At 41.8% G+C, this 16067-nt stretch overlaps 1 protein-coding gene across 2 annotated transcripts in view; it reads left to right on the top strand.

Annotated features, from left to right (window-relative positions):
- The window catches only part of FER (FER tyrosine kinase), a 163888-nt gene that overhangs the window by 24944 nt on the left and 122877 nt on the right, over positions 1-16067 (top strand). For both annotated transcript variants that reach the window (XM_028749596.2, XM_077936150.1), the window contains exons 7-10: positions 1953-2090; positions 5120-5239; positions 6821-6943; positions 7921-8110. In XM_028749596.2, the coding sequence (XP_028605429.2) occupies positions 1953-2090; positions 5120-5239; positions 6821-6943; positions 7921-8110 (571 nt within the window). The remainder of the gene's footprint in view (positions 1-1952; positions 2091-5119; positions 5240-6820; positions 6944-7920; positions 8111-16067) is intronic.

The following is a 16067-nucleotide window of genomic DNA, read 5'->3' as shown; positions in this document are numbered from 1 at the left end:
AGATATTCTAAAACCAGGTTACTCCCTCTTCAAACAGTTGCTAAAATATTAATGGGCCTTTTGAGACAAACAGGGTTGCATTTTTTAATTTACTTTGAAGTAAATTGTTAAATTGGAGCCCGCATTTGCCATTCCCAAAGCAACTGACCCTGTTCTTTATTCTGTGACTTTTGCTCTTTTTCTTGTTTTGGCAGCTGTGAGTAGCATTGTTTCTCTAAGCATAGAAATTCTGTCTTCGTGCTCTTACCTGTTCAGTGCTTAGGATTTCATGGGGAACAATTTGTACCAGTGGATTAAATCCAATGGTGTCTATCCCACAGGTTGACAACATTTCCTCTCTCACGATAGGGCTTCCTCTTCTGGGGATTCTTCAGCAGAAGTTTGCAGGGAGCACAAGAGGCTGCTGGGTGAGAAGAAAGGAAGGGAAAGTCCTGTTGTGTGAGAGGAAGTCTGTTCTACTTGTGGATGCATACTATGGGATTTACCCACTGATGCAAATCTTTGCTTATTTGACTTGTGCAGATGGGCCTATTTAAAAGGACATAACCTTCTTATAGTTTAGTTCTGAAACCTCAAATCAGTCTGATATTCATTTGGCTCTTCAGAAACCTTCTTGCAGTTGCTGGGACTTCCAGATCACTCTTGATTCGGACCTGTCCTTAGCCTGCTCAATTTTATGGGTATGGTACTGAATATTTGACAACCCAGTAGAGAAAGGTTTTATGTTTTGATTGATTAATTGATCTCACTCTAAACAAAACCTTTGAAAATGCGTCATGCAGCAGTGAATATATTGTAGCATGCGGAGTGCAATTCAGTTATTCAGTGTTTATTTTTATTAAGTCATCCTGCTCAGCTGAACCTACAGCAAATTTCTTATATTCTGGTGAGCAGGGTAGATTATGCTAGATAAATGTCTACCATCAGGATGTGTGGTTCAAGGGAATTTTCATTTCCTTCTTCAGTTCAACAGAAATAGCAGACAGAGGAGAAGAGATAAGAAGGGCGGTATAGTGGTTTCCTTCACTTCTCTCTTTCCCTTCGTTGGTGGTTTGAAAATGAGAAGAGGAACATGGAGCAGCTGCTATGGCATGTTTCTTGCAATCTGCTTGTTCCCCATGTGTAGTTCTAAAGAAGGAAAGGGAGGAGCAGAAGGGAAATTGCTTATGCTTCAGGGTTGCTCTCACCTCCCTTTCCAGCTTTTGAAGTATCACACAGGTGAGGATAGGCTGCATACCAATGTACCTATCTTGAATGATGAGTGTGTGGTTGAAGCGTGATCACTGTTGCGCAGTGTAGACACATGATTGTCTTTCCCAGACTGGGCTCTGAGGGAACTTGTTCATCTGGTTCCTGGCAGAAACTAGATTTGTCACATTGCTGAATGGATGGCTCCTGTGTCAATTATGGAATTCCCCTGTCCCTTTTCAGAAGCAAACTGTGCAAAGCCCTAATTGTCTGGCTGTTGTGTCCACTGTAAAATAACTTCCTCCCCTTTCAGAACTGTTTCTAAAACATTTAAAAACACTGTAAAAAAATAAAACATTTTAAGAGCTGAACAAGTGTTTGATAGGATGAGCATGCCAGGAAGTAGACAGCCCATCTGAAGCACTGAGGTAGGGAGAGAGAGAGTGTCAGAATCTGATCCACAGACTGTGATCTTCACAGAAGGGCAGGGAAGCAGATTGCACCTCTTGTTCATATGTCTGTACCCTAAGAACTTTTGCTCTTCACAGCCTACTCATAAAAAGCATTTGGAGCCCTTGGGAAGGTTGCAATACCAAGACATAAAATTATGAAGCAGCATATGTCATATATAAATAAGACTTAATTATCCAAGGAGTTAATGAAGAGTTAAAAAACAAGAATTCATCCATTCCTTCATGTTTTTAGTTTATAAATTACTAAAAGGTTTTCTAGACATACTTACATAGTATTTTTCTTTTCTCCAGAAAAGGTATCCTTGAAGAATACAGTCAGATCACCAGTCTTGTAACAGAAGAAATAGTGAATGTTCATAAAGAGATCCAAACATCTGTTGAACAGTTAGACCCTGGTTCTGAGTACAGTAGTTTCATAGAGGCTCACAGGTAAATGTATATTTATAACTGCTGTTGTTGTTTCACCATTGCAAACTATAATCTTTTCTAAATAAATTTATCCTCAACACTGTAGAACATCAGATAATATGGTGGTGGCTTCACATGCATGCTCCTCCTGCAGCAGCATGCGAGGTAGCGTCTCTTTTTCCACTTGGTTGCCTGAAGTTCCAAAAGAACTGGTTGTAGGAATATGGAGAATATCTCCTGTTGGCTTTCTTGTCTGTCTTGCCAGTGAGCAGCATCTTGTGTTTGTCTCTGGATTCAACTATAGAGTCATTCAGGGTTTCTTCTCCAAGAAGTTCGCCACCCACATAGCAGGTGATGGAGAGCTTAACGCAGGACCGAATATCTGCCTCCCAGTGTGTAGATGCCACAGAGTGCATCTGGCCACCACACCAGCTACAAGGACATAGTATCCATTGTAGCATCTGCAGTGAATGCAGCTGAACAGTGTAGCTTGAGTAAGGTTTGGCGGGTACGGCTCATATCTTGATCAGGGTTGTCTAGACGATCATCCACCTGCATTAAGGATGCATGTGCAGACACCAAGTCTATGCAAACTACTTTTCTGGCTAAGGCCCTGTGGATGGCGCAGTGTAGGTGGCATTCTTCAGCTGAGAGTCCCCTTCCTGCAGAAGCAGAGCTTTAGAAACTGAAATGGAAATAGGTAGAGCTACGCTGGGCAGTTTTAAGGAGTCCATGAAATCAGAATCTAAATAGTATAAGTTTTTAGCGAGCACTACTGCTTTCTGATGCTGGAGGGTTGAATCCCATTCAGCCTTTGTAACCGTCAAGAAGAGAGCTGGAACCGGAACTCCAGACATAGGAGGTTGTGGTTCCTTTAGTACTGCCACTGTTTTAGTGGAAGCAGGAGATGACTCTGCGGGGGGGGGGGGGGGGAGTTAAACTCCAAGGTAGCTAAAGTTTTGCATAATAAAGGAATGTAATGAGATTCCTCAAATAGCCAATGTGAGAATTGTTGGTGTTTGTGTGTGGTGTGTTACTCCATACATCCTCGTATTAATCCATGTTAGTAAAAGGAGTCATTGGATTCTAATCCTCTCCCAGACCAAAGGAATGGAGACACTGAGGTCTGGTGGAAGCAAGCTCAGTGGTAGGTACATTAGGCTGCCTTGAGCTGAGATAGAACCTTTTGGGCACTGTCTTTGAGGTCATAAATCCCTTGCCAGCACGTCTGGCTTGAGCAGGTGAAGAGCACGCAAGAGCTGAGAGTTGTTGCAGGAGAGCCTGCTTGATTTGATTGAGCGGGTCCTCAGACAGCTGTAGGGTATGAGCAGGAGCTGGCTCTGAGGGGGGAATGGACCCCTGAAAAACCCTGGTCAGTGGTAGTTTTGGGGGGAAGGAGGGTTGGAACCCCCTGAATTCCTCTTTATCTGATGATTGAGAAGGACTAATGTGATTCAGAGCATTGCAAGGAAGCAGTTTTTAAAGTCCTTCTTGCATCTTTTCCTTTTCTCAGTTGGTATCAGCCTCAGAGGAGGGAGGGTCGCTTCCCCCCTCCCCAAGTATCTAACCCCACTATCCTCCCTGGAACAGAAGAAACTGTACCTCTGGTGGGCTGGGTGCTGCAGGAGAGTTTTCAGCCATTGATGTGAATTGGCAGGTTCTACTTCCTTCTCCTTTCAGTTTTTTGTAAATGAATTGAGACTCTCTTTTGGGAAGGAATCCCCGATAAAGAGATTTTTCCTGCTTGCTGGAAGAGGAAAAAATGGCTTTCTTGCCAAAAGCAAGCAAGATGGGCTTGCACTTTCTCTAGGTTTCTCAGATCCCTTTCCCTTTGTCTTGCATATTAAACGGCTGTTGCTGTAGTGGAAAGGATTTCCTTTTCTCTCTTAGCTTAATGTATGGGGGGGGGGATATATAGAAGCTTTTGTTAAATTCCATCTATTCTGGGGTAGTGGTGGGGTGGGGTGGGGGCTCTGTGAAAACTAAAGACACAAAGAAGCTAAAGTTAAATCTGAGGATTTAAACTTAAATCCGAGAAGTACTGAGTAAAATGATTCAGTAAGCTATTTGGAAAGACAAAAAAGTGAATAAAAATGTAAGAACTTGAGAAATCAGCAGGAGCTAATGGCAACTGGCTGCACTTTGATCGAAAGCAGGAGCAGAACTGCATGATGGATGCCCTACCTCCCAAAAGGTTGCTGCCTGCCTTTGTTCAGTGGGCAGAGCCATTAACCCATCCTACTAACCTAGAGCTGGGAATGGGAAAATTGTCTTCAACACTGTAGAACAGCAGATAATTGGGTGGTGACCACACATGCATGCTCCTAGTGCAGCAGCATCTGAGACAGTGTGGTTTAAATTACCCAGCCTTTTTGAGGGACTGCTTCATACAAGTGAATAGTTGCACCAGAGCTATGTGAGCCACCTGTGTGAGCTGTCAATTGTATGAACTGGTCCTCCTTTGATCGTGTGATTGGTGTAGATTGCAGCCATTTCATCTGCAGAGAAGGAGCTTTCAAGGATCAGACTAGAAATTCTTATGGACAAAAGACCCGTTCCTCAGGCAAGAGGTTAGTGGGATGGGGCATGGACAAAGGAAATCCACTACTTTGGCAAAGGTCATTGTCAGCTATGGGTACATAGTTCATAAAAGTACTTACTTTTTCTACGCTTGTTTTAAATATAAAATATATGGTCCTTCCACTAAATCTTAGTATAATTGTCAGAACTAACAGCCTGTAGCTGACCAGCCTGGTATGGAAGAAGAATACAGTGTCATTCCCACTTCAGATGCTTGGTGTTAGTCTGTGTCCCACCTTTGGCAGTTCCTAGAACAAGCAGTCCTTGTAGCTCAGATGAAATCCCATTTGTGGGACCTGTATTCATATAGAGTCACAACAGCGCCTATGAACAACTGTGATATGTTAATATCCTGCTTCCTTTAATTAAATGCAGTTGTATTTTTGTAGACTACGAATAGCATATTGTACTTGTGTGTGAAGTGTCTTTGAGTATTATATCAAATCAATCAATGTTTTGCATCTGTAAAGGACACCAGATGTTGCGCAACAAGAAATAGAGTTCGATACATCTTTATTGGAAGAAAATGAAAATCTCCAAGCTAATGAGATTATGTGGAATAATTTAACAGCTGAAAGTTTGCAAACGATGTAAGTAACTTAGCCTCCTTTCTCATTTTTTTCCATCTTGCCTTATATGGTTCAGTTACTGGCATCTCCAGGTAGACCCCTACGTGAAAGCTGGAGAGCTGTGCCGGTCGGTGTAGATAATACTGAGCTAGATAGACAAGAGTTTGCTTCACTGCAATACAGCTTCCTATGTTCCTATTTGTTGACCAGGTAGATGAGCAAAGTGACTGTAGTGTAATGATCAGTAAGCTTAGTAGAGTGGGGAATTGTTACAGGGGGTGAGTGATATATCAATATTTTGTCTCCTACCGGTATGAACTCCAGACCGCGATAAAGGTTTCATATTTGTTTCCACCCTGTAATATATCGAGAATGCACTACCCAGCTGGCCTTGCAGACCCAGCAGGCAGGAAGCAGCACTTTACTGCAAAGCAAACCTTTACTGCAAAGTAGATGACCATTTGGCGCTGTGGGTAAAAGCCTCAGTGTCTAGGGCTTGCCGATCGAAAGGTCGGTGGTTCGAATCCCCGCGGCGGGGTGCGCTCCCGTTGCTCGGTCCCAGCGCCTGCCAACCTAGCAGTTCGAAAGCACCCTTAAGTGCAAGTAGATAAATAGGGACCGCTTACTAGCGGGAAGGTAAACGGCGTTTCTGTGTGCGGCTCTGGCTCGCCAGAGCAGCGATGTCACGCTGGCCACGTGACCCGGAAGTGTCTCCGGACAGCGCTGGCCCCCGGCCTCTTGAGTGAGATGGGCGCACAACCCTAGAGTCTGTCAAGACTGGCCCATATGGGCAGGGGGGTAGATGACCATTTCCTGCCTTCAGATCTTCAAAGCATAAGCCCCTGCTGCCTCTCAGCTAATGTTGCAGAGTAAAGGGCTTTACTTTGTAGTAAAAGCTGCTTTCTTCCTGCACAGTCTGCAAGGCGCAAGCCTCATGCCTCTGGCTAGAGACAGATCCAGCATAACAATAAGCTTCCTTGCCGAGGTAGGGAGATTCACTAGGCAGAACAGAGACCCAGCACGATATCAGGCTAAGCATGATATCAAGGTCTCTACTCTGCCTAGCAAGAGTGTGTGCCTTAAACCCCCATGGATCTTATTGGCAGAAAAATAAACTTTGTTTGCTTATTGGAATCAATTCCGATCAGCAAACAAAGTTTCTTCTTCATGATAAGATCAATGTGGCTTGGTTCCTGCTTTTGTTAAGGCAAAGAAGCAACAATTTACTTTTGCAGGAAAGGCTTTATGCATTTGGAAACCAAGGTGCAGATGATGCTGGTGAATGGGCTGTTGAACTTGCAAGTATCCCACCAGCCTGAGCCAACATGGCCAGTGCACAGGGATGGTGGGATTTATAGTTCAAAACAACTGGAGGGCTATAGTTGGTATAGAATGTATCCCAATCAATGTAATATAAGCAAATAATAACAATAGATGGATATGTGTTCATAGATATGAAAAATCTAGAATGGCTTCATATAAGTGTATATTGCTCTCTCTTACATTTTCAACTGTATTCTGATGAAAACACTAGGGAGTTGCTAAGTGTATGCAATATATATTTGTGAGATGAATATATAATTTTTTTCATTGAAACCTTAGGTTGAAAACAGTAGTAGAAGAGCTGATTCAGACACAGCAGACGCTTCTAAACAAGGAAGAGCTAGTATTGGAATTAGAAAAAAAGATAGAAGAATCTTCTAAGATCTGTGAGAGGAAATCTGAGTGAGTATTTTAAAAAAAAGTCATGAAGTTTTAGTGTGCCATGATTGGATCTCATATCTGAAAATACTTAAGCAAGCCTGTCTGTATGCAAATGACTTGTTTATAACTTGTTAGGAACATATATTCCAAGGTAGCAGAAGGCCCTCCACAATTGCTCCAATTTGGGCATTAAAATCCCCATAAATATGTATAAATGCTGTGGGAAATTTACCACAGACCTGCTCCAGTAAGGAAGTTAAATCTGACCATATCCTGGTGGTCAGTGACCGACTATTAAGTGGAGGAATGTAGATGTTTAAAAGCAAGGTTCCTAATTGTATTAGCTCCTAACAAGTCTGGATCTATTGACCAGTTAGGTAAGCTATCATTAGAGGAATATTTTAGCAAAACCTCTTACTTGGGATAAGGCATACCCAGCCCCATTTCTTGCACATTTGCCATGTAAAGAACCAGGGCTGTCCATATAAGGCAAATAAATTACACCGTGCTGCAATTGCTTTGTAGTTACCTCCATCTCCCTTGCCCTAGCTGCTCCAGTTGAGGATTTCTGGACAAAATTTCTGGACAATGGAGTCCCAGATGATTTATTTTAAGCACTGTGGGTCTGTGCTTGTGTGGTAACCATATTAAAACCATTAAAATTGCAGAATATCCCTCAGTCGAGATGAGCTTTAAAATTCCTTATCAGCAGAATGCTGAAAGCCGAATCAAAAGTTGCCCTCTCAGCGCCTTTCCTATAATTAACATATATGACTTTTAAATCCACGTAAAAGTAAAACAGATAAGCTCCTTGCCTGCATGTTGCAATTAACATGAACAGCTGAGCCAATTGACTTTAAAACTAAGACAAATTAAAACAGACGGTGTAGCTCAAAGGACCTGTCAGCATCCTCACCCAGAAATCCATGTTTTTTGAGAGGAGAAATTAACTTCAGGTTTCCCCCCCTCTAAATTAATTTTATCTTGTTCATTTTCAGTGTTGTGCTTCTATTAAGCCAGAAACAGACACTGGAAGAATTGAAGCAAACGGTTCAGCAATTGAGATGCACTGAAGTCAAGTTTGCTGCCCAGAAGGAACTTCTAGAACAAAAAGTGCAAGAAAATGATGGGAAAGAACCGCCACCTGTTGTAAACTATGAGGAGGATGCCAGATCAGTTTCTTCAATGGTAATTCCTGTGATTATTATGGTATAACAGTGGCATTAATGGTGTACTTGTATGGGGCTGCAACTAGCAGTGACTGTTAACTGGAGGATACAGCACAACTACAAGGCATCCTGTTTCACTCTAGAGTTACTTTAATGATACGTTGATGAATTAGGATCTTATTTTTTAAAATAATGTTTTTTAAATGAATTTTGGTGCAACTGTAAATACAAAGAGAACTTAAGAATGAGGATCTTACTCGATAGATTGCTTTAAAGCTGGGTTAAAATTAAGGTGGCTAGTAGCGCATCAAGACCAAAGAGAAAACAGGTTTGCATAAAACTTGCATAAGCGAATTGATATGTATAGATTGAAATTCAGAAACGATTGTGGTAATTTAAATGAAAGGGCAGCGTTTATTAACATAGTGAGGAAGTCTGGGGCCAGAAGACCTGTGTGTCTGGTGAATCTACTGCCTAAGTTCTAATTGCAGAAGGGCTGCTTCAAGGCTTCATGGACTATGATAGCTATGACTATATCCTCTTTGTCCAGAGCATTACATTTCCAATTACTAGGGCTGTGAACCAGATTTGACTAAGTCCTGAATCCTGAGCCACGTTGTGCCTATTTGGAAGGATTCAGGCCTTGCACAAGTCAAGCTGAGATAGCCACAGATTCCTGTGGGTTGTGTTGAATGACCCAGAGGGACCTGGTGCTGTCCAGGATAAGGCATCAGGCAGGAAGAAGAGGCGTGCATTGAGTTCCTTGTGACTGACAGCTGCCTATTTTGAGAGAAGGTAGGAGCCTAATGTCCCGTGACCTCCCTTCCTGCCTGATACCCCACTTGATCAGTGCCTCTGCATCACAGCTGTTGAGCAGTGGCATTGATCCTGTGTGGTGCGGGGTGATCCTTGCAAATGGCTTCCCTACAGAGAAGTCACTTGCAAAGCAGCACCCTGAAGGATAGATGCCTTCAGCTCTTGTGTGGAGGAGGCATTATTTCTGCACGGTATGGGTCCTGGATTTCCTGCTGACATCATAGGGTCACTGGGTTGGAAGCTGTAGCTCTGCCCTGAAGACGAGGCAGGAAAAGAAATTATTTTGGAAGAGGGCAGTTCCTAATCAGCTGGTTTATTAGTTTCTGACTATCCTGGTAGAATGGACTATATGGATTTTGGGGACTCAGTTATGCTCTTACCTTTTGGAGTAGGATATAAATCTCTGGATCCCCACAGGAATTCTAATTCATAATATCTATGAAATTGTGTGGCTTAGCATTGCTTCTGTTTCATGGCAGGCAGATAAAACAAAAAAGACATAATTCATTTTATTATAGTTGGTAACCATGCATCAATATGTGGGAGCGATTCACTAGAAATTTCTGAGTGGCTTTTCTCAACATGCAGAGGTTTGGAGCTTGTGTTTGGTGAAGAAAATTTTCTCTCATTTTTTTGTTCTGCCTGTCTGCATCACGTCAACATGACATCTTGGTTTGCAGGAGAGAAGACTTCATGACATCTATATCTCATGCATATGAAAATGTGCATTTGATATAATTTATTTCTGTCTCCATTAGGGCATGCTTGTTTTCCCATAAACATGTCCAAATATACTGTCTCAATACTGGCTATTGTTTCACCCTCCCTCTCTTTTCCCATCTAGTTGTTTTTCAAATGCCAAAGTTGCATTCATTCCCCTGTCACTATTATTGGTATGCAAAACATGAGATGTACATGCTGCTCTGGACAAACTAATTTGATAAGGGCCTCTGCTAGAAAGTTTGCAATATAAATTAGGTATAGTGTAGCAGGAAAAATATATATACAGTGGTACCTTGGTTTAATAATAATAATAATAATAATAATAATAATAATTTATTATTTATACCCCGCCCATCTGGCTGGGCCTCCCCAGCCACTCTGGGCGGCTTCCAAATAAATATTAAAATACTGTAATATGTCAAAGATTAAAAGCTTCCCTAAACAGGGCTGCCTTCAGATGTCTTCTAAAAGTCTGGTGGTAGTTGTTCTCTTTGACATCTGGTGGGAGGGCGTTCCACAGGGAGGGCGCCACTACCGAGAAGGCCCTCTGCCTGGTTCCCTGTAACTTGGCCTCTCGCAGTGAGGGAACCGCCAGAAGGCCCTTGGTGCTGGACCTCAGTGTCCGGGTAGAACGATGGGGGTGGAGACTCTCCTTCAGATATACTGGACCGAGGCCGTTTAGCGCTTTAAAGGTCAGCACCAACACTTTGAATTGTGCTCGGAAACGTACTGGGAGCCAATGTAGGTCTTTCAAGACCGGTGTTATATGGTCTCGGCAGCCGCTCCCAGTCATCAGTGTAGCTGCCGCATTCTGGATTAGTTGTAGTTTCCGGGTCACCTTCAAAGGTAGCCCCACGTAGAGCGCATTGCAGTAGTCCAAGCGGGAGATAGCCAAAGCATGCACCACTCTCGCGAGACAGTCCGCAGGCAGATAGGGTCTCAGCCTACGTACCAGATGGAGCTGGTAAACAGCTGTCCTGGACACAGATTTGACCTGTGCCTCCATGGACAGCTGTGAATCCAAAATGACTCCCAGGCTGCGCACCTGGTCCTTCAGGGGCACAGTTACCCCATTCAGGACCAGGGAATCCTCCATACCTGCCCGCCTCTTGTCCTCCCAAAACAGTACTTCTGTCTTGTCAGGATTCAACCTCAATCTGTTAGCTGCCATCCATCCTCCAACCGCCTCCAGACACTCACACAGGACCTTCACCGCCTTCACTGGTTCTGATTTAAAAGAGAGGTAGAGCTGGGTATCATCCACATACTGATGAACACCCAGCCCAAACCTCCTGATGATCTCTCTGTTTAAGAACAGTCCTGTTTAAGAATGATTTGGTTTACAAACTCCACAAAACTGGAAATAGTGTCCCGGTTTGAGAACTTTATCACAGACTAAGAACGGAATCCAAATGGTGGAAGAGCACCGGCGGCGGGAGGCCTCATTAGGGAAAGCGCACCTCGGTTTAAGAATGGTTTCGGTTTAAGAATGGACTTCCGGAACAGATTAAGTTTGTAAACCAAGGTACCACTGTATAAAGAAAATTAACAGAGAAGGAAGAAAGGGTTGCTGTATCAGTACTTAAGAAAAAGTAAATTAGTTTTCTGATAATATTGCCGTGGCCATACTAACCATAGAGGCAGCTTGCAACTACTTTGGGTGCCAAAATGCCTGGGGTGCTAGCCTCACCTATGTAAACAGAGAGCACCATTGTGTGGACTTTTGAAGGCGACACAAGATACAGCTTAGTAGCTCTTAAACTGGGTGATACTCCCTCCCTTCCAGGAAAGATAAATGAAAGCCTTTTGATCCTCATGGAAACACACTTCGCCAAATATGTGCCTGTTTTGATGTGGGAGCATTTCACACGCATACCTCTAAGCATTTCCTTACATTTCACACGCATACCTCTAAGCATTTCCTTACATTTCCTGGACTTTACACACCCTAGTCTTGGAGACTAGCTTTCAGAGGGAAAAGGGGACCGGGACAGTATTAACAGGGAGTGTTGGGACTGGAGGGCACTGGAGGGGCTAAGAATCCATTCCTACCTCGTGATACTTGTGTACAAATGACTACTACTCCCCACATTAGTGCTCTCTATCTTTGCTTTGTAAGATGGGGTTCCCCTACCCTTAATTCAAAGAAGAATGCTAAACACATCTTTACTGTAATGATTGTGATTGATCATCCATTTATCAGTATTTCTTCGATAAAACAAAAGTATTTTGTTGGTGAATTATATATAACCTTTTCTCTTATCTCACCATGCTGTAATTCTTAGTCATTTTTGAATAGCTTTTCAGATTTACCACGTATAATGATCCTCCTGAATGAAAAGTATTTATTTAATTAGAAGTTAAATTGTTGTTTTCATTGCAAAGCAGGTCATCCTTTTGAGCTTTTCAATTTTGTTATTTAATTCTTCTTGACTTAAACAACTATGAATGCCTTACGCATTTCTGGTTTATGATCTGCAGCATTCTTTTAGGAATTTACAGTGTTGTCGAGCACAAAAATATACATTCAGCAGCATAAAAAAAACTTGCTATTCAACTATCCTTAAGTAAATTATGCAAAGCTTCTGTATGCAGATGCAGCATAAGGTTTAGTGTATCTGTAAAATAGGTTCTTGATCAGGTTTTTTTTAATATCATTATTATAAATTAGAGTGTTACTGATTGCACGGGTTTCAGTTTGACATTCATTTAAATACTTTAAATGTTTTTAGTGAGGGTTTATTGCTCAGTTTTTACTTGCCCTCCAATACAGCATGGAAGCTAAGGAGTGAATGGGGTAGAGCTTGGTTTTGTGTTGCTCTCTTCCCCACTCCCCTCATCAGAGTGTGAGTCATTCTTTCAGATAAACACAGGATCTCCTTGTATTTCATTTCCATCTCACAGTGAAGGAAAGGGTAAGAGAGAGGGGGAGAGAGAGAGAGAATGCTCAGAACCCAACCTTATCACTTCCTAGGGGGTTAATTGGACTGTATTTTACATTACAGTGGTACCTCGGGTTAAGTACTTAATTTGTTCCGGAGGTCCGTTCTTAACCTGAAACTGTTCTTAACCTGAAGCACCACTTTAGCTAATGGGGCCTCCTGCTGGAGCACGATTTCCGTTCTCATCCTGAAGCAAAGTTCTTAACCCGAGGTACTATTTCTGAGTTAGCGGAGTCTGTAACCTGAAGCGTATGTAACCCGAGCTACCATTGTAATTTGTTTCCCATGCTTCCACTTACTGATTACCCTTATGGAATTGAGAGAGCTCTGTCACCTTGCTATATGTCACTGTTGGCACTGACCTTCATCTGGTAGGCTGGTTCCCACAAGTTGGTCATAGCTTGGCATTTAGTGGGCTGCCCCTGTAACACTATTTCTGCATATGGTAAAATAAATAAGTGGGTCCCATAATGCATATTTGCATTGAAAGGTGCTTCCTAGGTGTGGAAAGTTGAGAACTGCAGGTGTAGTAGTGTTGAATTTGGGCAAACCGAGGCTAAGCACCTGTTGCTTCTGCATGTAGCTTGATGGGTGACCACTCTGACTGGCCTATTGGGAAGATAAAATATATTAATTCCATGTATCTCTGAACTCCCTGACTACCTAAGAGGAGGGTAGGGCATAAATGTGATAAAATAAATGCTGCAGATATCAACATTTTGATCTTGTAGGTAGTTTCTGTCAGCTTTCTCTCATAAAGTAGTCATAGCATTTTTGTGTTTATTAACCTTAAGGGCAGGATTCTGCAGGGAAGAGAAAATGTGACATAACTTTATCATGCTCACTCATGATTGCATGGTGAATGTGAAATTTCAAGATTCTTGTTAGAATCTTTGTTTCCTCTTCCAGTTTCCTCCTGTGAAATGGGATCAGGTTCCCTGTGTACCCCCTGCTCCTGATTTAAAATGGGATAGTAACTTCATTTGTATTTGGTAGCTTTTCCTTGGAAAAACTTAGTTCATAAAACTGTTACTTTGAGGTTGTGTGTGTTGTATTCAGCTTATGTACTTACCTGACACTTAATAGGAATTTTGCATGTCCAGTGAAACAAATAATATCCAGTTTGGTGATTTGTAGTAATGAACACTGGGGGAAAAGAAAAGAGAAACTCAAAGTTGCTTAAAAACATTTTTGTCAGCATTTTTATATCAAGAATTTCAAAGTGAGATCTTAAGAATGGTTGTGATTGAAGCTGAAGTTAGAAATATTCATCTTGGCATTAAATCAGTGACTGTCTAATAAAAGTATTCATCTTCTTTTTGGAAGCTATATTTCATTACTGCAGCAAATAAACTGTGGGAACATCAAATTCACTTTTTCAAGAAAGTGAATAAAAGCGGAATAACATTAGAACTCTGTGTAGAAATGAGGGTATGCAAATGTATGGAATGAAAACAATGTTAACATGACTTCATGACAGCATTCTGGAGGAAGTTAGGATAATTCTGCTGTTCCTAGATGACCAGGGAAGGAAACCAGGACAAAGAGGTCTAGACACTATAAATTATTTTGGTGCTTTTACCACGAAAGGTTTCCTACATGATGGAGTAAAAAGCCTGCCAAAAGTGGGTCCCAGAACTACCAAATCCAATGTCTGATCTCTTCCTTTCCCAATTCTTAAGAACACATGGTGGAGAATGGACAGATTTACAACAGGGAAAAGAGGGCTTGAAGAATTGGGGATGAAGTGGGGAGGCACTACTGCTAATAGCAAACTCAGGTGGCCAGCTCTGACAACCATTGCAGGTTCTGCCTTCTCTCTGTAGCCTGCTTTCCTCTCTGTGCAACTGGTCTGAAAACCTGCTCCAAAGGAGCTAAATGTCAGTTCTTCTGTCTCATAGCGGAAGAGAGACTCTGATCCATCGTTCTATAAGATTTGTAAGAGAAGTGTGTCTTATAAAAGTGTGATATGGATTTAATCATATAATGGCCAGGTTTTGATGTAGTGCTAATAATCTGTGATTTAATGTTTCATGTACAAGCCTTTGACTCCTACTGTGATGGGGAGGAAATTGGAAAGTTTCACTTCCTTGTTCAACCAACTGCTGCGCCTTATGTGGGAAGTCTTAACTGCGATTTAGGGCCGCTTCCCCAACCTGGTACCTTCCAGATGTTTATGGCTGCATCCCTTATCAATCATGTCCAACATAGCATACTGGCTGGGACTGATGGGAACTGTAGGTAAAACTTGTGGAGGATACCGGTTTGAGAAAAACAGGTTTAGAGGAGTAAGTCAGGATCAGAAACTCTGCTATGAAGATAGCTGACTCAAAACCTACCGTACTTGGACACTCTGTGAATCTGTATCAATGTCCAGTGCTTAAAAAAATGTTTAGGGGTAGTCTCATTTTCCTACTCATATTGAAATACTGCCCCTCAATGAGGCCAAACTTGGATTCACAAAATGTTTAGGGGTTTTCGTACTCCTGCGTCCCCCCAGAAAAAAAGCACTGTCAATGTCCATCTCAAATTGTTCATATTATCGACAAAAAACAATAGTTCTGTCAAAGATGGAATGTTAGGTATAAAAATCCATCATATCTGGGTCAGTTTGCCAGTAGGTGGAGCTCACTGCCAGCTTAAAGGTATGATTTTGAAGAAAAACCTTTATTTAATTCACAAATTTGTTTTTTAGAACAAAAAAATTACCCATAAGGTAAGAGAACCAAAGAGAACAAAAAGAGAGTTTCTCTCTGTACTAAAGGAGACTGCCTTAAATCACAAATGTATGTCCAAATTATAACGAGGCATACTTTTGCTACACTTCAGTAGGGAGATTAGTCAGATAAGGTCAAGCTGGGAGAAAATAATGGACTCTACCATTTGCTTAATGTCACATCACCATCCTTTTCAGTTAATACAGAGAACATAGTTGGTAGGGCAGCTTTTGCCAGCCTGATGCCTTTCAGATGTTTTGGACTACAGCACATCAGTGTTAGGGGATAGCTTAAGCAGCGTTTTTAGCTCAGGCAGCATCTTTAGAGTTGGTGCTTGGTTTTTAGGGTCATTTTAACTGTGTGTATTATTTAATTTCTGTATTTTTCACTCCATAAGACGCACCTGACCATAAGACGCACCTAGTTTTTAGAGGAGGAAAACAAGAAAAAATATTCTGAATCAAATGTTGTATTTAATAAACTACTGGTATATTAGAATAATATTTCAACCATGTAAAGTGAACAGTAGTCAACAGTGGCATTAAGAACCATCATCACTGTCATTAATAATAATAATAATAATAATAATAATAATAATAATAATAATTTATTATTTATACCCCGCCCATCTGGCTGGGCCTCCCCAGCCACTCTGGGCGGCTTCCATAAAAACCACAAATACAGTAAAATATCACACGTTAAAAACTTCCCTGAACAGGGCTGCCTTAAGATGTCTTCTGAATGTCAGGTAGTTGCTTATCGTTTTGACATCTGCTGG

The sequence above is a fragment of the Podarcis muralis genome, chromosome 11 (assembly GCF_964188315.1).
Source record: "Podarcis muralis chromosome 11, rPodMur119.hap1.1, whole genome shotgun sequence".
Lineage (NCBI taxonomy): Eukaryota > Metazoa > Chordata > Lepidosauria > Squamata > Lacertidae > Podarcis > Podarcis muralis.
Note: the sequence above shows the minus strand (reverse complement) of the source record. Positions and strands in the feature narration are given on the sequence as shown.